Below are 24,323 nucleotides of genomic sequence, written 5' to 3'. Positions count from 1 at the left end.
CAAGGTAAAGATGGGACACACTTTAAGGAATTCATTTAATGGTTTAGGTAAGAGAAGATTAGACAATTTTTTTTTTTATATTGATAATTGGGCTTTTTAAACTAATTGGTTTCTTTTATCAATGTTAAAGGTGAGATTACCAGTATGAATATAAATAAATCCTAACAAACCCCTGATTTCGCCAACTAATCACCAAATACTGCTGAATTTAGATGCCATATATCCTCTGAAATTAAATGAAAATCACTTTCCCAATGCAAAAAAAAGGGCCCAATACAATCAAAAAGGCATATCTGCAAAGCATACAGATCCCTAAAAATAAATGAAAGATCTTTAGATTTCCATTGTTTGTTTTTCATTTTTTCTCATAAAATGTAAATGGTGTGGTAATTTTAGAAGAAGTTTATTTACATAGTTGCAAACATGGGATTATGGTAATCAGAGCAGTTGCTCTATGCTAATACAGAGGTGATTTACATCTACTGGAACAGTCTTTGAGGAGCATTTAACTAAAGTATTTTACCGACATCCTATAAAAAGAATGTAAGATGAATACTAAAAAGACAAATCCATCAGCAGTGGCCAACAGTGTCAATAATATATGATGTTGTAGAAATGCTCACGCCACAACAATGCCTAAGTCTGTTAGGAAGACCTCTGCATCTAAATGACTGTAGCATCAAGAGCAGAGATTATTGTAAACACCTGCCCAGTTGCTGTACAATGTATTGATAATTACATTTATTAAAAAATGTAAGTTCAGCTTGAGAATATAAGCCCTGAAGCCATGCATGGTCTAATCAAAAGCATATTATCATCACACTGACGCACAGGAAGACTGAAAATGAGGAACAATGAAAACGTTGTTTTGCTGTCCAGTGCTTCTAGAGTTTTAGGATGTCTGGGAGTTTGGGGCTGTTGATTTATTAATGTGTTTTTGAAAAAGAGAGAAAAATTCTACCTTTGAGGGAAAATGGGAAGCAAAGGGAAGAGAAGCGTAGTTTCACAAGCAATTAAAACAAAGAAGGCAGAGAGGTTAAAACCTTGCATGTTTCAATTGGAATGTATTGTTGATGAAAAATGCAGTATGTAATTTAAAGTAAAAAGGATGCAAACAAATTTTGGATCTAAAAAATGTAGTGTGCATTTTTCTTTAAGTCTTGTAAACTACATTTTGCTACAACTACAGCAGTTACATAGGATAGAACAACAGTAGTTGCAGGAGTTACCTGCTTCAGTTTCTTCCTTGTTTTTAGATTTGGAAATATTTTTTAAAATTCCAAGAAAAAGGCAAAGTTTAATCCAAAGTGTCCCATTGTAGCCCTACTTATATATTTAGGATCATTGTCCTTTTGGATAGTAAATCCCGGTGGGAGCTTTATTTTTCTGCCCCAGCAGTTTTCTTTTTCCTTTCTTTTTTTTCTTTGTCTGTCTTACCGTGAACTACGATCACTTTCCCTGTCCCTGCTAAAGAAAAATAACCCACAACATGTTGCTGCCACCATGCTGCTGCCACCATCCAACCTATATGTATCATTCCCACAATGGGGATGTACATATAGACCTGTTGATCATCCTGCTCATCCTGGTTTTCCTTTTCTGGCCTGTCAACTGCAGCTTTAGTTACATACTCTGCAACAACTGAGAATTTTTCTTTTTCTGGAAGTGGCAAAGACAGGAAAATACTTCCCTTTTGCCTTAGAGTGTTCACACGTCGCTAAAAGCTCAGGTGCCAAACTCATAGAAATCCAGATTCACTCTAACTTTCATCACACCCCCAAAAGAAAACAACAACTCAATTGCAAAGGAGGCCTTTTTGGTATTGGTAGTAGAAGAGATTATTTTTATAGTACTACATACTACAACGTTTTAATATATCCTTTCTGCCTCAGCCAGCTGATTATCACTCCAGGGTCTGAAAATGGGGGGGATCTATAGCTATAGTAATATATTATCTGTAGCATAATTATTTTTGGACACCTAGCGAAAAAAAAGGTTCTGCCCAGTGTTAAGGAAGAAAATATTCTAACATAGTTAACTTTGGAAAAAGATTGGCTTCTGATTCTTCCCTTCCCCAGGTCCACTCGGCGAGCTGCGTTTGCTAATAAAACCAACATTGCGTGTTGACATCACAGAATTACAGAGTTTAATCCAATATAAGACAATGCATAAACTTAGAAATAAGACAATGCACAAACCTACATTCCATTACGTGACATAGGAGGAAAGAAAGCAAAGACGTACAAGACATCTTTGGAGAGTTTGCAAGAGCAAAATCTGATCTTTTTCTTCTATTTAGAAAGCTTTATCCTCTTGTATCTAATCCATTCAAAAAGGGGCTGGCCCTCGGTCCTCCAACCAAAGGCCATCTCTGACACTGCTAGGGCTTCCCCTTATTTACTGCAAACATCTGGGGTCATTTGCTTCTTTGTTTTAACAAGAAAAGGCGGAAAGCTTGTCCTGGCATCTAGCATTCCCAGGGTCATAAAACACAAGATAAGCTCCCACAGACAGCTTGTGGAATGCGGGGGCCTCACCATCCCTGGTTGTTTATTCTGGAAGACTTTTGACCTTCTGTAAACCAAGGAGACCTCTCCCCTGAGGCTCAACTGTTATTCACCCCCCAGGAGATACTCATTTTAAGGCCTCCTGTGCTTTGAATACTTACCCATTAGTAGTTTTAAATCATTAACACAGCCTTGTTCAAAATTAAGAAATATGTTCAAGTGAGAGTGTTTACACATGCCATAAGATTAACTGTAATAAAGTCTAAAAATAATCATTTTTCTTTAACAGTCCCCGTTTTGAGGTCTGAGACATACAGACCTCACAAATAAAATGATTAAGCCCTCTAATAGAGGAACCAAAAAACTATTTAGTATACTAAAAAACTAAAACATTAGCCCAATTTTATAACAGTCCCCTTTTTAAACAGCACCTCCTAGGTCCACTGCCAGGTCATGTGTCTAAAGCTGAACTCCATAATCTAAACTTATCAAATGTATCTTGCGCTGTCCAACAATTTAATACTCACCTGATGAACCACAAAATTTTAACCAGTAAAAACTAAACTAAAAATACATTTCACTTATCAAACATGAAAAATCATAAAACTCAGTTATGTCAATAGAAGAAAGCACACAATAGAAATATTAGCCCAAGTATAAAATTAGAAAACCAGAGTAAGATATCTCGAAATTACCAAAAAATGCTCAGCAGACTCAAAAGACAATACTCGCCACAAAAATTACAATTTGTCAATACAAAACAATAACAACATAAAAAAATACATCATAAACACATAAAAATTACAAAAGACCTTTTTTTTCTTTTTTTTTTTTCACAATTCAACAATAAGAAGTTAGAGTTCGTCTCTATGCTCCTTCGATAGTCTTTCAAAAATGAATATGAATTCTTCGTCAGGAAACGATCCAAAAATACGCGCAAAAAGAAACGAATGTTCTTGAAGAGTTCGCAAAAAACGAAAACACGCAATAAAGAGAAGATAAGTTAATGATGATCTTGTAGCTGGATCCTTCACGTGTTCCTCCTCGGTTGTAAACCTCAGGTTTTCACCTGAGTGTCCGTTGCTCACTGAAAATTGGAGTATTATGCCAATTTAACAGTGAGTTTAAGGAGAGGGTGCAATCTCCTTTTCTCAATGGAAGGACACCGGAACAGGATTATTGTGCCTGTCTGGGCCTTTTAAGCCTTGTAATTCAGGAAAATGAAGTGGTTTTGGCAGACTTCTGCCCGGAAATGCAGATCCTCCTCCGCGCTGTGATGGCCCTCAGACACTCCTCGACCGCAGGTTGAGACTGTAGATTCTCCTGTATGCCCTGCAGCGTGCGCCGTGGCTCCTCAGCTGACTCCAATGGAACCACGTGTCTCCTTCTCTCTTGTAGACGGACAGCATGAGATGTACTCTCCACGACTCGGTATGGTCTGGCGAAGCGAGGTTCAGACCACTTTCTTTTGATGACCTTCAGGCGCACCCAGTCGATTTCCCGAACTGATCCCGAGCCTGGACGTTCCTGTGTCGTCTGGTATTTTGTAAATTCTGCTGCCAGGACCTGTAACTCATTGAAAAAATCATTATGAGATAAATGTGCAAGCTTACCTTTCCATCCTGGAATGTGGGTAACAGGTCCTGGAAACATCCGTCCTGTCTGGAGCTCATATGGAGAGAACCCTGTTGATTGGTTAATGATTGATCCTACACTTTATGACAGCTTCACTGTCTTCCTTTTGTATAATAAATCTGCTACTTTGGAGTTGTATTTTATCAATCCTTTGACCCTCTTTTTATATAAGGCCTACATGAGAAATGAAAGTTTCCTATCATGTTGAACCCAAAACTTAACTGTATTTTAGAAGCAGTTCCACAATTGTTAATTTGTAAATCTCCAATTTAGACCAATTTAATTTCAATCATCATATTTTCTATTTTTTAAACCTTAAAAATGATCAGCCTGCTTTACATGAGTATAGTTAACCTTGTCACTAAATATAAAAATGACCTACTTTATTCCAATCATATTTTAAATCTCAAAAATTTCAACCTTTTTTTTTACCTTTGATCCATTTATTCATTTGAAAACCTATTTATAAAATATTTAATTGAATAATGTATTACCCTTTTTATATTGTTTATCAATTATCAATGCCTTTTCAGTTTTGGAGAGAGATTCAATACAGCTAAATTTATTAAATGATGTAAATCTTTAGTTTAGACCTTCCTGGATGTCTTAGTTAAACAACTTATTTTAAAACATATGAATAGAGATACAACAATCCAATGATCACCTTCCTTAGTTTAAGAACACTATTTTATGTAAATTATTTGATAGTCAATATTTTGTTTAGTATATTCAATTTATACATTTTACTTATTTCATATCCAAATAGTTAGCTCATCTTTAATGCTGGTAATACACCGTAAAACATTTAATGTATTTTGATTTAACTTCAATAACCTCTTTTTCCGAAAAGTAAATGCAGAGATCCAAACTAAAAATTTGCCTATCAGATCAATTCCATTCATGTCCCCCTGTTTCTATAACAGAACAAATGTTCTGTCATAGAATACAATAAAAATCCTATACAACTCATTGAGATGAAATCCGCTATCACCACTAACTTTAGCCTCATGTAACACAGTTGGATGCAATTCAAACACGGTGTCCCAGATGCTGTTACAATCTGCACACCTCAAGCAAAGAATTCTAATGTTTGATTAAATTTATGAAATCAACACAGAACTTGGTGTCATTCGCTCAGTAAGCTCTATAGACACCCATCAATCCACTTTAACACCTTAATTTTAAATTCCATTTAAATTTAGATTTAGTTTTACTGAATGATAGCCACTGTACTATGTAAATAAAATTTAGATCATCTTCCTTAGTAGATGAAGCGTAACACACAATGCAATTCAGCTATAGTTAAAAAAATGTAATTGCAATCATTAGTCCCTGCCCATTCTTTTCAGGCAGGAAGGGAAAAAAAACACATTAGCATTTTGTGAGACCAACAGAGTGAATCATGGAGGAGGAATGCAGTGTCGTAACAGTTGGTGCACACCAACCCCTAACTGCATCGTAAAACCTCTGACCCCAGGAGATGGGGTTGTCCTCAACACCTAGAATTACACTGCAGGGCTGCAGGACGTGAAGAAAACAGGGCGCCTCAGTGCTATATCTAAAATAAGAAGAGAACAATGGCATCACACACTACAAAAATTTAAAGAAAAGAACTTATTCCCCACTACCAAGTTGTGTTGGCACCCATTTCGTCTCCAACCTGCAGACTGAAGAGAACCCCAGGAGTGGGCCTTGGCGCCCAGGTCACATGATCAGAGGTGAGAATCCAGGATCAAACATGAGAACACACAACAGGACCACCGCTGAGCGACTTGCCATGCCCCAATTCTTTATCTGCTGAATCAGAACGTGTCTAGAGAAGCAGTCATTCCAGCAGTGCAGAAACATCTGGATACAGTCCCGCTTTGATGAACTTTGGTCAGCCTTTCGTGGTCGACAGAGCAGGACATAGAAACCAGCAGACCAGTCATCTACTGAAGCCCCCGTCCGGGTTTGTCTATGATCTTTGTGGTCCCGACTCACTGCTGATTTCCAGCCATAGAAGACTCCCACAGATAACGCCTGAGTCCCTTCGTAATCGCTCAACAGCGTTCGGCTTTCATACAACAGTCCAGCAGAAGATGGGCCTAGTTCAGCATCATCATGTCTTTGTTCAGCAACAACAGCGGCCTGATGCGGTAATCAAGAAGATCCCTTCAAATACATCTTCCCATGATCTCTGAGCTTAAAAGACCCTTCCCCCAAGATTGCCATCAAGTCAGAAGGAAGGAGAACTGCCAGAGAAAAAATAATACAAAGTAATTAAAAAGCAAAACTTATATTTGCCACATTTTGTTACTTTCACTATCATAAATAAAATTTATCTTGTGATGCCTCCTCCGTGTGGCGCTAGATTTGTTGTTGTTATAGCACAAACGGCCAACTGCCCCAAATCCTGAACTGCAAAAAGAATAGATAGAAATTTGTTAAAATAGTCCACGATCGGATGTGCCAGAATTAAGAAAATAATGACACTTACTGTTCAAAATCAATAAACGTCAATACCTCGATGACATTCACTCTGCTTGTGCCAAATATCAACTACAAATTCTAAAATCACAACCTCACAAACTCATTAAAGAATTAGAACAAACTCTAGAATGTCCAAGTACTGATACTTATAAAAGTTGTGATGGAATTGCCCTTGGTCAAATAATTATGAATTGCATATTGTTCTACTAAATACCAAACATCCTTATCATTGTCCCACGCTTCAAGACAAAGTCCTATTTCAAAATTTCAGAAATCCTTTACATTTTATCTGAATTTCATAGCAGTTTTAACCAAAATTTTCCTCAAAATTAACAATTTACACCCAACTGTATATAATCAAAGTCAGCAGTGATGCAGAAATCTATCAACAATTTTAAATGTAAATAGACATGGCATAGATGTTATTTGAAACCGTTCAATTTGAGATGATCAAATCTAATTTAGTAGAAGCTTCTATATCACATACACCATATTGTAGTAAAGCAGGAAGGCCATATGACTCTACATTAAAGAAATCCATAATTCACTATTGTTGAATCGAAAAAATCAAAATTATTGATTAACTAATTTACCATTAACCATATCCAAAAATTTACCAGGAATTAGGGTCTATTTCTGCTTCTCCCCCTGTTGATATAATAAAATTCTCATTTTGAAAACAATTTGGAATCTATGTCACTTTTATATAATAATTTGCTGAAAAACCAAAATATCATAAGATGTTCCACCATTTCTCCAAATCTTCCATCTAGTATTCAAACTAGACTGAGATGATGTAAATTTCAAAGTTCCATCTGTAATGTCTTATCTTTATAACATCCCCCTGTGTTTTCTTATTTCCAAAAGAAAAACAATTTAGAGGTGGAAAAACAAAAATGGAAGAACTTACCCCCATTATGCTAAAATTTCAACATGTCCAATCAGTCACCCATATGAAATATAAACCAAGTTTATTTAGTTAGAATTTAGGTTAGTTTGTTAGTGTTGTTAGTCAAAGTGGATAACACAATTTCCTAATAACTACATCTATCTGCTTTAAGCCAAGGCTGAATTCACGTTTCATATTAATTTCACTGCACAAGCAGATGATTCAGCTTTAACCAGATCGTGACAGCAAAATATGAAATCGTCATTACCTTAAAATTGTCCCTTAAAGCAGTAATCAAAACATATTTATGAAACAAAACCTTCAGTGTACCTAAATAGTTTAAAATAAGAAAAATATCACACAGCTACACACTAAACTGAGGTCATATTTACATAGAGCATCCTAAAACCCATCAAAGGCCATCTGCCTACACATTCACTCTCATTCACACTCAAGCAGACTCATCAACACATTGTAAGAAAGATGCAGGATGTTACCCCAGATTTCAAACCAAAATTCATCCTGTAAAAGTCTTAAACACAAATATTATAACACCATGGTTGAAAAAAAATAATAAAAAGACATTATTATCCAATAGTTTTAATATTGTTCAGTTTTGAGTGAACCTTTTTAAAAACTCCAAATTATACACACAACCGTATTTCATGATAGCCCACTGTTATTAAATGGCTACCTAGACCCCCTGTAGGAAAACCCAAAAACCGTTCATGTGGTCATGTAATATGCGAAATGGGCTGCACACGAAGATCGTCCTACAAGAAACAAAGTCATTCATTAGTGTTTCAACATGTCCCACATTAACAGTGTAGAAAACACTGTTACGCAGAAAAACATCCATATGTTCTCATTTTTGTTCTCTTACAATCAGTGAGGGTGTTCCATCCTGTCAGGAAACCTAGAAATTTAAGTGATTGTCAATGTTACAGTATTATAAAAAACAATTGGATCATTCCAGTGCTCTAGCCTGGAACTGATGCAACACATTTCACCCGCTGAGAAAGTAAAAACATCTGTAAATCTGTTATTTTGTACTCTTCTTCTCAACACAAAACACAGTCCTAAAGCAATTCACATCAAAATCCAAGAATCCTGAAAGCGTGAGCTGGAAATAGCACAGAACTGAAGCACTCCCAAAATGCAAATAAGGGGGGTCAATCAGTCCCCCTGCTGTGAAACAAAACTTGCATCCAAAACGGAGACACCGCTGTCCCACAGAAGCACATTTTAACAAAAAGTTAGTAATACAACATCCAGCAAAAATATTTAACAATATTTCAGAACACAATCTTGAAACACAAATCACTTCCGCACAATCTCAGCACAATTCAGACACAGACAGACAAATAGACAGCAGCGCGTGGTGGGACATAGGCTACAGTATAACGGGGGAGACAGACACAGCAATAGATCAACCCGCAGCCAAGCACGCACACAAACACAAAGAAACTTACAAAACACAGAAACACAGACAACGTTGTAGTTCAGTCAAGAAAAGACAGAAAAAAAGAAAAGAAAACGTCAGGTGCCGGCTAAAAGAATGTATGACGCATCTTTTAATTGTCCAATTTCAATTTTACAAATCCCTTTTATTCTCATTTCAACTTCTCAGTCCTACACTTCAGAGCTGGGTCAAGCTCGAGGCGAAAATAAGCCTCAATTTAGTTTATTCGATCACTCAATCCGCCCAGTGACAAAAGGTTTTTTCTTTTTCAGCTGGGGAGAGCGATTGAACCCGTGTTAAATCAAATAATTTATTTTAGTCCTTTATACTATAAGCAACCCGCTTAAGGGTGCCAAAGAAAGGTGATCCAACCTGCTATTAGTCCTTTATTTCCCACGAGTGATACAACTCGGTCCAATTAACCTGCTATTAGTCCTTTTCCATGAGTGATACAACTCGATCCAATTAACCCAAATAATTATAAGTCCACTGGAGATGAGTCGAAGTCTCCGGCTGATACAAGCCAAAACTAACCAATACACAAATTTCCAAAATACTTTTTCTAGAGGCCCAGGCATTGCTCCTCAGGGTAAAAAGAATAAATTAATCTTTATTAATTAATCAATTAATTAATTAATCAATCAATAAAACCTTCTTTTAAAAAACCCAGCTTAAGTCAGAGTTAACGTAAAGGCTCTGTTTGAACTAGCCACAGTTCCCTGTAATGTGTATTTATTCAAATCCTTAAACAACCGACTCATTTAGGAGGGATCCTATCTACCTCTGCAGCTTCTGAATTCTGTGAGGCCGCACACAGCAAATCAGCCCCGGTCCGACCACACGGCGCTTCAGACAACTGAAAAATAATCAAATACTGTCTTACCACACCGAAGCGTCGGGCCGAAACGGATCAATCAGGACCAAACAGCCGCCCGCCGAGACTCCAAAACCGGCACGAGCCCCCAATTGTAAAGGAAGAAAATATTCTAACATAGTTAACTTTGGAAAAAGATTGGCTTCTGATTCTTCCCTTCCCCAGGTCCACTCGGCGAGCTGCGTTTGGTAATAAAACCAACATTGCGTGTTGACATCACAGAATTACAGAGTTTAATCCAATATAAGACAATGCATAAACTTAGAAATAAGACAATGCACAAACCTACACCAGAAACTGCAGAACAACAGAGACATACATTCCATTACCTGACATAGGAGGAAAGAAAGCAAAGACGTACAAGACATCTTTGGAGAGTTTGCAAGAGCAAAATCTGATCTTTTTCTTCTATTTAGAAAGCTTTATCCTCTTGTATCTAATCCATTCAAAAAGGGGCTGGCCCTCGGTCCTCCAACCAAACGCCATCTCTGACACTGCTAGGGCTTCCCCTTATTTACTGCAAACATCTGGGGTCATTTGCTTCTTTGTTTTAACAAGAAAAGGCGGAAAGCTTGTCCTGGCATCTAGCATTCCCAGGGTCATAAAACACAAGATAAGCTCCCACAGACAGCTTGTGGAATGCGGGGGCCTCACCATCCCTGGTTGTTTATTCTGGAAGACTTTTGACCTTCTGTAAACCAAGGAGACCTCTCCCCTGAGGCTCAACTGTTATTCACCCCCCAGGAGATACTCATTTTAAGGCCTCCTGTGCTTTGAATACTTACCCATTAGTAGTTTTAAATCATTAACACAGCCTTGTTCAAAATTAAGAAATATGTTCAAGTGAGAGTGTTTACACATGCCATAAGATTAACTGTAATAAAGTCTAAAAAATAATCATTTTTCTTTAACACCAGTAATGTGTTGAGAAACAGCAGCCCAAAGCCCTGGAGCAAAAACATATTTTTGTGGAGTATTTTGTAGGCTTTAGTTGGGGAAAAATGTGTTGGTCACCACCCCCTAGCCGCTGCGCAATAGTGCAGCAATAGTGGCAAGTTTTTTGGTAAAGACCAGCCGTTTGGAAATTCTTCCAAACCTGGGGATCCAACTTAATACAATTCCTTGCTTTGACCTGATTTTCAGCCTAATCATTTTCAGTGTAACCAGCATCTGAACCTGTACATAACAAATTTGAGTATCGGCCTACTTTAAGAGCAGTGGTAACAACTTTTAGCTGGCTGGTTTGCTATGCAGGTGAAAAACCCTTTTTTAACTACTTTTATCTTATATTTTACAATATAACATATATTAAATATTATTTTACACTATTACAAATGTTTTTCTTTATAATGTGCTCTGAAAAGCTGTTACAAAAGCATGTAATGCTTTAAAAACAATTTGGCAATAAACAGTATTAGCCTGTTACCCAGTGTCTTTGTGTCAGCATTATACATTAGGTATGTATGTTTCCTTTCCAGCTTTAAATTTTCTATTTAGGCTTATGATTCGGATGTGATTTTAGGTGTGCTGTGATTTTGTTTTTCTAGTTTTCCTTGAGATGGCTTTCTTTCAGATAACAGATGAACTGATCCTAACCCTTGAATTATAAAAAGATACCTTTTGGAATTCGAGCCAGCATAATTAAAGGACTTTTAAAAAAGAAATCAAACTAAAGTTTATAAACAGCCCACACAATTTCAATATCAGGTTAAAGAGAAGGTAGACAGTTATACAACAAATTTGCAATCCATCTGGAAAACATAATGAAATGCAGAGCTGAAACAAGGATGAAAGAAAAATAGAGAAAATATGTTCATATGAATTTTCTATTTTTTTTTCACTAGAAGTAAAATATATTTGAAAATAATAACTTATGTATAAGATAAAGAAGATCTCTGAACCTTATGTTAACCAATGAGCCATTGGATATATTTATCTCAGCAGCACATGGCCAATTTCTTTAATCTTGTTGTCTTCTGCTGGATGTTTTACCTTGCACTATTTGGCAATTCAGGAGTAATAGAGACATATAGGACTGGGTTCAGGAATCAGGGGTTCAAACCATGTCTGGAATTCCCATGCTAACCACAGAATAATCAGAGGAGGGTCAAGGGGTGAGCGCTGAAACAATGAAAACCTATTATATTTTTATTATATGCTGCATGGAAACAGGTAGAGCAAAGAAATGTGGCCTGGATGCTTTTCTAGATTGGGTCTGTGGTGCTGCAGATAAAAGAGGGCTGTTGAGCTTTGCTGTATTAATCAAGTCAATTTATTAATTTCCAGTGCTATAAAACTGTGGTGAATGGGAACAGCTTTAATGGGTCTTATACTAATGCATGATTTTTTTTTAAATGTTGGGTTGGTTGCGCAACCAACAGAGATCTAAAGTAGACAGCTGCAATATTGACTTTTTTAACTGTATGTCTAAATCTGTATTTCATTTGAAGTTGAGTGCCAAATATTGCCAAATATTATTTGACATCATTGAGAAAAAATTGAAAGAAATACCTCTACCCATCTTTATCTTATTAAAACTTATTAAAAACTTATAAATTCACATTTTTTTAAAAGATGCCATGATTTTTTTAAGCAGAAGTCTCAGATACTTTTGGGGAGAGTGGAAGTCTAGTGGTTAGGGCATTGCACTTGGAATCCTGAGGTTCTGCATTCAAGCAACACTCCCACAGACTCTTGAGCAAAGACCCCACATTGTTCCCCGGGAAATGCAGGAATACATTTCTCCAATATGAGATCAATAAAGTTCAATTATTATTACATACAGAATAATAAAAATGGAAATTATATAACTGCAAGCAATAAAGGTGTAGGTAATATCTAATGCATCAGATGGTGATTCTGAAGAAAATTTGACAGCAATAATTGCATGCACACACCAAACTCTAATACATGTCCCTGCAGAAAACGGCATCAGAAAATCTTTTTTCAATTTTTAGGGCTGAAGGGCTCCATTGAGCTTTAGAGGGCTTTATTAGAAAAACAACTTCATGTAGACAGGTCAGGCATAAAGTAGTGGACAGTCTGCAGAGTTGGGTTATAAAACAATATCACAAAATATCAACATCTCACTGAGCACAGTTTAATCCATCACTCAAAAATGTAAAATGCATGGCAATATTATTAACCTAAAATCATTAGTAAAGGAAATTTCTCTGAACGTTCAAATCTGGAGGAGGAATACATGACATGAAAAGAAGACATGAAAGCACCCAACTGTTGTAGGCTAAATCCATATGCAACCATGTATGGTTTCCCTTTTATTTTTATTTGTCGCATTGGGTACAGCTATCAAATCAGGAATACTCTAACATTTGTGGTTTTAATGTAACAAAGAGTGGACATTTTTACAGGGAAATAAGATTTGCAACTCACTGTATTACTGCTTTTACTGCTCCTTTCCGTGTGTGGATGTTCTCTAATGTGACTTGAGCCAGGATGCAAATTAGGCCTAATGGATTCATCTGCAGCAAGCAGTTTTCGACAAGCAGAAGGCTATAAAAGTTGTTGCTGCTGGGAGAGCACCAGCTCTTAACTTTGATCTCATATGAGCATGTGTTGGTGTAAATGTTACCTGTCAGTAGACGTCAAATAAAATTCTGTTGAACGTAAAATCTCTCATCTCTGTATCTGTGTGTTTCCTCCACAGATCTTAGAGTGCTTAATGCCATTAACAACTATTGGAATAAACACCCAACACTAAGGGGTCTGTTCCTCCCACAACAACTCTATCTCTGTCCTGGTGCTGAGAAGGTTCGACTCAATTGCCCAATTCCAATGGAGAACCTAAGCGAACTGCAGAACCCATTACTGGACAAAAACAGCAAGCACATGGTCAATGGTTACGGAGGAGAGTTCCCCAACAACCAATACCAAGAAAACATTATTAACTACTTTGCTGGAGGAGGAGGGGGTGGAGGTGAGGGCGGTGGAGGAGGCGGAGGAAAGGTAAATAATGGAAATGTAGTCAGTGGAGGAAGTTATAGCACCAATGGGAAGGTGAAATCGCAGCAATTTCTGGATGCCACCTCACTGCATCTTGCAGTTGAGTCCTTCTACAGGCCTAACTTCATCTTGTACAAGGAGGACAGTGGAAGCATCAAGGCTAAGGAATACAAAAGTGAGTGCTGCGAGACTACCTTTACTGAGAAGAAGGCAAAGGAGGTGTCCAACACAGTAGGGGGGGACACACCAGGTGCGGAGGATCCTCAGACCAAGCTGCTGGAGGACGGCGAACATGTCAAAATTCAAACAGTTTCCTACGAGGTAGAGGAGGAGGAGTATGTGGAGTATGAGGTAAGGGCAGAACATAGATACAATATTCACAGCAGATGTTCATGGGGGGGGGTCCACATCTAGAGAAGCTATGCATTTTAAACACAAATTGGAGTACATTTTGTTTCTTGCAGCTTTTTCTCGTCTCAACATCTTATGTGGGTGAATTGAAAATGGCTGTAACTGAAGTCAAAACATGAGGAGCCAGAGGAGAGTTAGTGGGACTTCATGCTAACTGACATACAGAGAGGCTGCATTTTACATCATGTGACTTACTTTCTTATGAATACATCTAATAATAGTATTATCTCTTGGGGCCCTTTATAGGGTATCCTCAAACTTCCACAAAAAGTGACCCATATCCAACCATCTTGGTCATGTGATCCACGTCTATTTTTTTAGGGCCTATTAAACTGTACAGTTGAACTGTACAAATCAGATTTTATTTTTTATCAGACTATTAGAAACTTTCATATTTAAACCTATTTATTGTTTTTTATGCAATTTCACTCTAAAGGTTCACATTTATCTTACTGATGTGTGAAAAGTTTTGAGAGGAGGAAAGAGGGATGTATATATGGACAACATTGACTACATTGGCAAACATTGGGGTGGTGTTATTATTTAGCCAGCTCACATCTAGAATAAACGCTCTTAACCTTTTGTAGCATCCATATTGGTTTTAATCCCGATAACCCTGCCTGCTGCACGTTTTATCACAGATCTGTGCATGTCAATCACTTGTGGGCCATTAGATGATTCGTATTGCAGTTGCATTTAAAGTGATAGACATGGAAGGATGTGGGTTATTACTGATTTATAGCATAATCTTGTAGGATTGGGGAGGGCTGGGGAAGGGAAGGGAATGAGGGGTTGTTGTTTTTGTAAAAATGGGAAAAAAAAATCCTTATTTTCATTATTTTCATTGTTTGTACTTGACCTTGTCACATGAATAAAAACATTATAAAAAAAAAATAAAGTGATAGACATGGAAAAACCTCTGATAGGCATTTTTTGCAATATTTTTCTACACTATGCATGTTTTTTAAAGGTTTTCTTTGGTTGATGAGTGTCTTTTCTACCAATTTTTCAATCAAATATTATCAGTGTAGGACAGCTTTCATAGATACTTTCTTGTTTATCTAACCACTGACTTTGAACAACCATTCCAGCCATAAACCTGCAGTCTATAGGGACTTCTGAATGTATTGTGTTTATATAAAGTAGTAGGATCTCTCGTCACTGTTACTGTGTGGCTGTTTGTTCCTGTCTCTTCCGTTGACTGCATGAAAATAGCTAAAAAGGTAATTTCTAGTGAGCTTTTAGCTGGAAGGTTCACAAAGAGAAGAACATCAGAAGTAATCTTTCAGACTTTCGGATATAGTTTTTTTGTCCTCCACTTTTGTAGTCCTTTTTAAGCACTCACCACACAAAATGCTACCATGGTCAGGTACAAATTACATTAAAGAATGAGAGAAAAACACCTCCACTTTTTGGAATGCTTTCTTTTACATTCAGATTTTTTATACAACTGACATTTTACCAAGGTTAAATCCTTTTCAATGCACCAACCTTGTAGTCAAATCCACACGATTGTAGCATTCATCACTCATTCATTATCACAGGGCTTCCTTGCACAGAAATATAAGGCACTTACTACAGAATTAGTTGCAGTATTTTCACTCTCAGTTGGCACAATCGATTGCACAGAGTCCTCAGATGGATTCAAAGGACCAGACAAGCAGAATCATTTTTTTATGAGTCAATCAGTGTCCTGGAACTGAGCTCTGCACACTACATACTGTAAGAAAGATATGCAAAAAGATCTGTTTATCAGGTAGCTAATGGATTCCATGTTATGGTATGAAATTAAAAAGTGACATGGAAAAGCTTAATTGAACTCTGTGATGTGTAGATGCTAAAGATAAAACAACCTTAATTTCCTGATTTGAGGATTTCTAAAATTTCAAAATTTTTGGTGTTGAATTTTCATGCATAAATAATGCAATAGAGACATGCATGATTTGTGGAAACTCCCCAACATTTCCCCATGAAAGCTACATTATTATATTGCGCTGAGTAATTCTATTTGCCTATTCTATTAAAGAATAGATTAATATAGAAAGACAAAAACAAGCTGTTTTGGGATAAAACAAGATAAATAAACACAGGGATTCATTACGTAAAGTCCCACTACAGAACAAATGACACTTTGAAGGTGTTTCTAAATCTCCCACCAGCAGTCTTACAACATGCAAAGATCTAAGACTGGAAAACTTGTCAGCTGGGATGTGCTTTCTTTGAGGATTTGCACTCTGCAAAAAAAAAAAATCGCAATAAGTTAATATTCTGTGTTCTTCCAAGATTTTTTATTTCCCTTAAATTTTTTTTATAGATTTTTTTTGTAAAAGCATTGTGTTTAAGAAGCATTGTTCTGCCTTGTGAATAGCCAAGTTATCAGTTTGATTAAATCTGCGTAGTAGACATTTTGTCTTCCCCTTCTGCCAGTGACAGTATATTCAATGTTTGTCCTTGACAAGAAATGCTTTCCATTTCAGATATTAATATAGATGAACAAGGTTTTGTTTTTACCAGTTTTATCAGCAACTTTCTGTTGTAATCAAGGTCTTTCTGTTTGTGATACTTTACTTTATTCAAGGTTGCTGCTCGCCTTCTCTCCTCAGTATGAAAAAAACTAAACATACTTAGTTGATAAAGAGTGTTTTTATACCTTTGTACCAGCATACAGTTGGACTTGTAATACATTTTTTTAAAAAGGATCAGAATTCTGTGAAGTTGTCTGCTATGCTTAGTGTCATGTTGGTTTGTAGTTTTTTGACCCACATGCAGAATCACATGGAGAACCAGTTCATTTCAACGTTTTTTTAACAAAAGCAACCAGAATCTGGAAGCAGAAAACTGCAGGAAGTCAGTTGAACTTTCTGATTGGTCTGAGGGGAGAAAGCAGGCTGATCAGGAAGAAGATGGTTGATGACAACTGATGATTGATTGATTTGCTTGAGAGATGAAGGGAAGGTAGGTAGCATGGATCTGTAGGGGTTGGATTTAGCAGGCTTTGCAAACTGAACCTCAGAGGTCCTGGAGAATATGTGTGAGATCAGAGAGTGTAGGTACTTGCAGGACACGTCGTACTAGAGAGTGGTCAGGTATGTTAACGAAGGGTGAAGGTTGATTGAGGACCTAAATGCAGGGAGGACGAAGCAGAGATTAATTTTGCTTATTTAATGGAAAAAGGCAACAAACAAAATCCAGGAACAAAGTACCAAAAACAAGGAGATGTCTGTGGAAAACACATTGGGAGCCAAGCAACAATGAAGATCCAGCAAAGAGTAACTAAACAGGAGGTTTATTTAAATAAGTGAGACAGAAACAATGGGAGGACTAATTACCTGATGGGGAGCAGGTGTAGACAGAAGTAACCTGAAGGAGCTAAGGGAAAGGAGAAAGGCACAATAGGGCAACAGAGGGCAACTCAAAAAATACAAGACTGCTCAAATATAACACAAAATGGAAAAGAAACCAAGAAAACACATAATATCATAAATCAAAGTGGAACAGAAGACTTAAAAAGAAACTCAAACAGAAGTCCACAAGAGGAGAGCCATAACATTTTATGGTATGTATGTATTATAGATATATGGTTTTCCAATACACATCTAGTTATTTGTTAGAGAAACTGATTTGTTGATTAATGTCTCATATTTTAAAATAAGATCTTTTGGCGGTTTATCTCCTCCAACCTTTTGGGTGTATGCTAACACAATGTGAATTAGTGTTGATTGTTTTGTAAATGAATAAGCAGAGATATTAGAAATCCAATTGCTGCTGCATCTTTGGGAGTGGTTTAGGTCCTGGTTTGAAAAACTCAGCCTTGGGTCTTTTGGAAAAAAGTTTACATTTTCTCTGGTAGCATACATGGACTTTCTGTAAAGTCAACAGAAGAACTTAATGTTTTTTATCTCCACTAATAAAATATTAGGATCTAAAGTAATTCCATCAAAATTCCTATCTAACATAGTCGCCAGGAAGATTCAATAGACAGGAAGAATATCCTTATTGAATCAAACCATTAGACATATCTGTTAAGTACTTGGAAAATATTATATTATATCAATATACAGTGTGCTTCTGATATTCAAGCATTTTATCGTTTGTTTTTATTTTAATAAAAAACAAATTGGTGCTAAACTAAATACCAAATAACAAGTAAAAGGTAAGGAATGAATCATAACAAAAATCAGAAACAAAAAAGAAATACATTTATGAACACAGAAATAAAATAATAAATAAGATATACGTAGTTAAACATCTATCCATCATTTCCGACACGCTTATCCCAGCTGACAATGGCTGAGAGGCGGGTACATGCTGGACAGGTGGCCAGTCTATCGTATGGCATAGATAAACAAAGAAGACACATTTATCCAATAGAAATATTTAATATTAATGCAGAAAATTAAAATGTTTTTTCTTTAAATATATACATCTACAATTAAAGTATGGAAATAGTTACAGAACACACAAATACATATATACACTCACCGGCCACTTTGTTAGGTACCCCATGCTAGTAACGGGTTGGACCCCCTTTTGCCTTCAGAACTGCCTCAATTCTTCATGGCATAAATTCAACAAGGTGCTGGAAGCATTCCTCAGGGAGTTTGGTCCATATTGACATGATGGCATCACACAGTTGCCGCAGATTTGTCGGCTGCACATCCATGATGCGAATCTCCCGTTCCACCACATCCCAAAGATGCTCTATTGGATTGAGATCTGGTGACTGTGGAGGCCATTTGAGTACAGTGAACTCATCGTCATGTTCAAGAAACCAGTCTGAGATGATTCCAGCTTTATGACATGGCGCATTATCCTGCTGAAAGTAGCCATCAGAAGTTGGGTACATTGTGGTCATAAAGGGATGGACATGGTCAGCAACAATACTCAGGTAGGCTGTGGCGTTGCAACGATGCTCAATTGGTACCAAGGGGCCCAAAGAGTGCCAAGAAAATATTCCCCACACCATGACACCACCACCACCAGCCTGAACCGTTGATACAAGGCAGGATGGATCCATGCTTTCATGTTGTAGACGCCAAATTCTGACCCTACCATCCGAATGTCGCAGCAGAAATCGAGACTCATCAGACCAGGCAATGTTTTTCCAATCTTCTATTGTCCAATTTCGATGAGCTTGTGCAAATCGTAGCCTCAGTTTCCTGTTCTTAGCTGAAAGGAGTGGCACCCGGTGTGGTCTTCTGCTGCTGTAGCCCATCTGCCTCAAAGTTCGACGTACTGTGCTTTCAGAGATGCTCTTCTGCCCACCTTGGTTGTAACGGGTGGTTATTTGAGTCACTGTTGCCCTTCTATCAGCTCGAACCAGTCTAGCCATTCTCCTCTGACCTCTGGCATCAACAAGGCATTTCCGTGTTTTTTCTTTTTCGGACCATTCTCTGTAAACCCTAGAGATGGTTGTGCATGAAAATCCCAGTAGATCAGCAGTTTCTGAAATACTCAGACCAGCCCTTCTGGCACCAACAATCATGCCACGTTCAAAGTCACTCAAATCACCTTTCTTCTCCATACCGATGCTCGGTTTGAACTGCAGGAGATTGTCTTGACCATGTCTACATGCCTAAATGCACTGAGTTGCCGCCATGTGATTGGCTGCTTAGAAATTAAGTGTTATCGAGCAGTTGGACAGGTGTACCTAATAAAGTGGCCGGTGAGTGTATACGTATGTGTGTTCTGTAACTATTTCCATATTTATCTGACTAGTAAATCCTCTTACCTTAGATAGTTGTATGAGTCACAGTTAGTTGAATGCTAGAAAATAGAAATTATAACAATATTTTGTATTTCTGCATTCAAAGGAATTACTTTTTAAGATGTATGTTCCATGTTTTGCACTCTGTCCCTCTTGTAGGACATTTGCACTACATTTTTGTTCCTTTAGAATTCAGCAGACCTAAGGCTTTAAGGGCTCTATGCCAGACTACCAAGGTAATATCCTATCTGCTTTTCATCAGTGTGTGTTTTAACACATGTAAAATACACAAAGGAGGTCAGCGAAAATGAACTGCCATCTGTCTCCTTTACACTGTAGTGTAAAGAGTCCCTTGGCTGGTGAGTGCACATTAAACCGACTCTCTATGAAAAAAAAAAGCTTTTTTTGTTTAGTCCTTGCTTTTCTTAAGTAGGTTTATGGAATTTACTTGGTTACATTCCTTATAATTTTGTTAATTGTGTAAATCAATATAAGCATACCATACAAAAGATGTTTACTGACAGAGCTTCATCCTGTGTATTTATAAGTGTTGTTCTTACTGCAGTGAAAATATTACATTTTGTGAAGAGAGTGAGAGTGAGTTACAATAATAACTGCTTTAGCAATTGCGAAATGTGACTAGATAGACAGTAGTACATTAAAAGATGCACCCTGACAAAAAGTTTTGCTGAAGGTATACAGTCCTAATAAGTAAGAAGAAGCATGTTTCTTATTTTATAGATTCATCAAAAATCTACAATTAAATTGAATTGCTATTACATTTTTTTTTGCAAAGTTTGTTATCAATAGCTCACATTCTTCAAACAGGGAGGGATGATGTGAGACAGGATACAATGGTTTTGGCTCAAAGTTGTAATGAAGTGGCTCTGTTAGCAGCTAATCTGACCAGTTCAGAAACCTCTCTTTTTTAGCTAATGTCGTGAAAATCTGTTTTTTTTTTTCTTTTTTTTTGGCTCTTCAGCCTTCAGAAGTGGTATGATATGTCAACATCATAAAAAAAAATTTTTTGGTGGAAGAAAATTATATGTCATAACAATTTAATACCCAGTATTTTTAAAAGTGTTATTTCATAATGTATTTGCCTATAGGTGACTTTAGCAAGCTTAAAGTATCCTATAGACTTTTGAATAAAGACAATTAAAGAGCAACCATTCATAAAGAGATTTTAATGAATGTCTATTTTTGAACGACAGTATCTTTTTTTTTTTAGATGTTAAAATATAAAAATATATCTTTGACATCTCTTTATTCCCAAGCTGCACAAGAGCTTACCTTTGAAACCAGGGGCAATATCTTTGTTAGCAATCGAACATTTCCGGTTAACACTCTTGTCTCCTTTTGTACCGCATTGTGACTGAGTCTCTATTACTATATTTGGAAATCAGCCATTCGACAGATGGGTGTTAGCTGCTTAGGCTGCTAGTGTGATCACGTTAGTTCAAAGACACAGCCTCTTACATGTAGCTGTACAAGCTATTATAACCAGAGTCTCACACTGAATATGATACAGCTGATATTGTACAATAACACGTGGTGCCATGCGGGTCCGTTTAACAAGGCCATGCAGCTTAATAGAAAGATTCTTTAACAAATATTTTGGCCTGGCGCCTGAGCAGCCTTCCCAAAGTGCTCCTGAATTTCACCTCCCCAAAAACGGAAAAGGCAAGTGCCAGAGAGGAAGGAACTCTGGAGAAATCCAGAATAAAATCAACCAACTAACTTATTTTTACAAGCGAAAACAAAAAGGCAAAACTGAAATATTGCATGAAAAATGATATTGGAGTGCACCAATAAAGCAGGGAATATTTAGCTGGGCTGGCCACTCCATTTAGTGTGAGTGACTTTTTGCAACACAGTCACACCCAACCAGCACCGTTTGCACTGAGACTGCTGTAAGAAATCCTTAATGTTGTTGGATTACCTACTAAAGGTGATTTTAACCTTTAAGACATTCCACAATAATATTACTCCGACTTAGCATTAATCTCTAATCATACCATACTGCTTACATTTTCACACGTTTTTTCGCCTTGCAAACTATTTGAGTTCTGCTGCAACTGAATATGTGTCAATAATAGACTATAGCAAAGCAAACAGTCAATGGGCTGACAAAGAACTCAACGTCAACCTGTGTGTCCTGGTTTCAGGTGGTTCTTCTGTTTCTGTTCTGTGTTTTGAAACTTCATGATTTGTTTGCTTTATGCAACAGGTTTTGTCTCCACTTTGTTTTAGTCTTGTTTTAGTAGAGTATTTTTTAACGAAATGTTATTTTGATTCTAATTAAGCCAAATTAGACGTTCTCATGATTAATTAAATTTCAAAATGATTTAATTATTAGTGAAAATGATTAAGCTACCGAAATATCCCTCTACCTACATCCTAGCAGCATCTATTTATACATTTTTACTTAATAAGGATACATTTTATTGACTCAGTATTCTTCTTTTAAATTAGTTTGATAGTATTTCAGCTTTTGAAGCTTTTCTGGCCTTTGAAAATGCTGAGACTGTGTTAGAAAGGGAAGACAAATCTGCAAGTGACAGTTTTATTGACCACTAGCTTCAGGGAGGGTACATGACAGGCCTACTTTGTCATACATTTATATCATAAAAGGAATAAAAGTGACCTTTGCAATTTGTGAGCTTTGTGCTAAAAGCTGTTTTGGTGGAAAAACTATTATTTTCACCAAAACTGAACATATTTTTTTGGAAAAGTGGACCAAATATATTAACGTTTCCAGTAAATGTCAGTTAATTACTGCTACAGTAATATTATCTATGTAGCAATTATGCTATGATAGACACCAAGGAAACCAAAATCAAATATTTTATATAATGGAAAGGCTTCAGGCCTCAGAGGATATGATTAGAAATGTTCTGGTACAGAACTGATACTCTCTTTACTTTTAATTTGAGTGAAAAACATCCTAAATCTCCCAGGGGGTTAAAGCAGTCAGCTATTTTTTCTTTTTGTGGGTAAGACCAGAGGAAACTTCTACAACTCAGTAAAAACTCAATTTTTGGGCTATTAATAACAGTCTATGGGAACATTTGGTTAAAGACTCCTTTACTCTTAATAGCCTTTGTGTTTGTGTTGGACATTAATTATTTACACTGCAAATTAAGCTAGGACATGATGAGCCATGAACTGAATTCATGTGAAACAGCTACTGAAAATGTTACACAGAGTAAAATTGACTAAAAGACTCATAAAAAATTGGGCCTAAAAGACAAAAAAAAAAAAAAAAAAAAACATGGTACTTCTAGTCAACACTTTTAAAAATGTTAATGTTACCATCCTTTCACTCTAAATGAAAAGGCTTTAAATTTGCCTCTCAGTATTTGTTTCATACAGGAAGAAGATGGGTGGCACACACCTCTGACCTCCATTTCCTGTGTAAATAATCATCAGAATCTGTGTAAATAATTAATATAGACAATATAATACAGAATTTCTCAGGATTTTTTTTTCCCCAAGACAATCTACAGGACATCTGTTTGGTGTTAGCATCTCTTTCACTAGATATTTGATCCAATATCCAGGCCCAACTAATCTAAATTTACACTAAATAAAAATGCAAAGAGAGTTACCTAGTGCAGCTAAGAGTCTGCATGGTTCTGACCTTATAACAGAAGCCTGGCTAAAAAATAAATAAATCTTTATTTAAGCACATCCGTTTCCTAGTAAATTACCTTTTAATAACTTAAACTGTGCAGTCATGGAACTGTCCTCTGAAGATTTACATGTATTTTCACTTGTTGGCTATAGAACACTTCAGCCAACCACCATTGTTTGTCAGCCATCTGCTTTATCATATCAGTGCATAACATTTGTATTTATCAACACTTTAACATGCACGCACTAATTTCAGAATGTAGTACTACCATGGAACATGAGAATGTCCATTCGCTCAGCTTTTCTATTTCGTCACTTCGCACCACTGATATGATACTATTATTGGCATGTGTAACAAATTAATAGAGGGATTTGCTTTTCCTACAAACATAGATGCCCTCATCTTATCATCTGCATGATGCTAGTTATGGCATTACACGTTTTACATAAACATTATACGTTTAAACTAAATCTGAGAGAAAGTGGCTGTTTGTGCTTTCATTAAATCCAAATGCAGCCATTCTCCAGCTCACTGAACATCAATTGTTCATTCTGCAAAGGTTCACCAAGTGTGAACTAGTGCAATACTTATCACCAAAACGTTGAACAGTACCAGACCTTTCTTACACAGCATGAGAAACCAAGTAAGGTCATTTCAGCTCTTTATATGAATTCTGAAGCCTTAAATCTGAAAAAATGCCTTTTAAAGACATCTTGCTATACAAATATGGCAAAATAAACTAAATCTAAGGTTTCATTTGAGTTAG

At 36.7% G+C, this 24,323-nt stretch overlaps 1 protein-coding gene across 1 annotated transcript in view; it reads left to right on the top strand.

Moving 5' to 3' along the window:
* Positions 1 to 24,323, top strand: part of syndig1l (synapse differentiation inducing 1-like) — a 65,510-nt gene that overhangs the window by 4,776 nt on the left and 36,411 nt on the right. Inside the window, exon 2 of the mRNA XM_038302500.1 lies at positions 13,507 to 14,153. Coding sequence (XP_038158428.1) covers positions 13,635 to 14,153 — 519 coding nt within the window. The 5' untranslated portion in view covers positions 13,507 to 13,634. The remainder of the gene's footprint in view (positions 1 to 13,506; positions 14,154 to 24,323) is intronic.

This window comes from Cyprinodon tularosa, unplaced genomic scaffold, assembly GCF_016077235.1.
Source record: "Cyprinodon tularosa strain WSP-4 unplaced genomic scaffold, ASM1607723v1 ctg491, whole genome shotgun sequence".
Classification (NCBI taxonomy): Eukaryota; Metazoa; Chordata; class Actinopteri; order Cyprinodontiformes; family Cyprinodontidae; genus Cyprinodon; species Cyprinodon tularosa.
The sequence above is the reverse complement of the archived record's forward strand: the minus strand, read 5'-3'. Positions and strand labels throughout refer to the sequence as shown.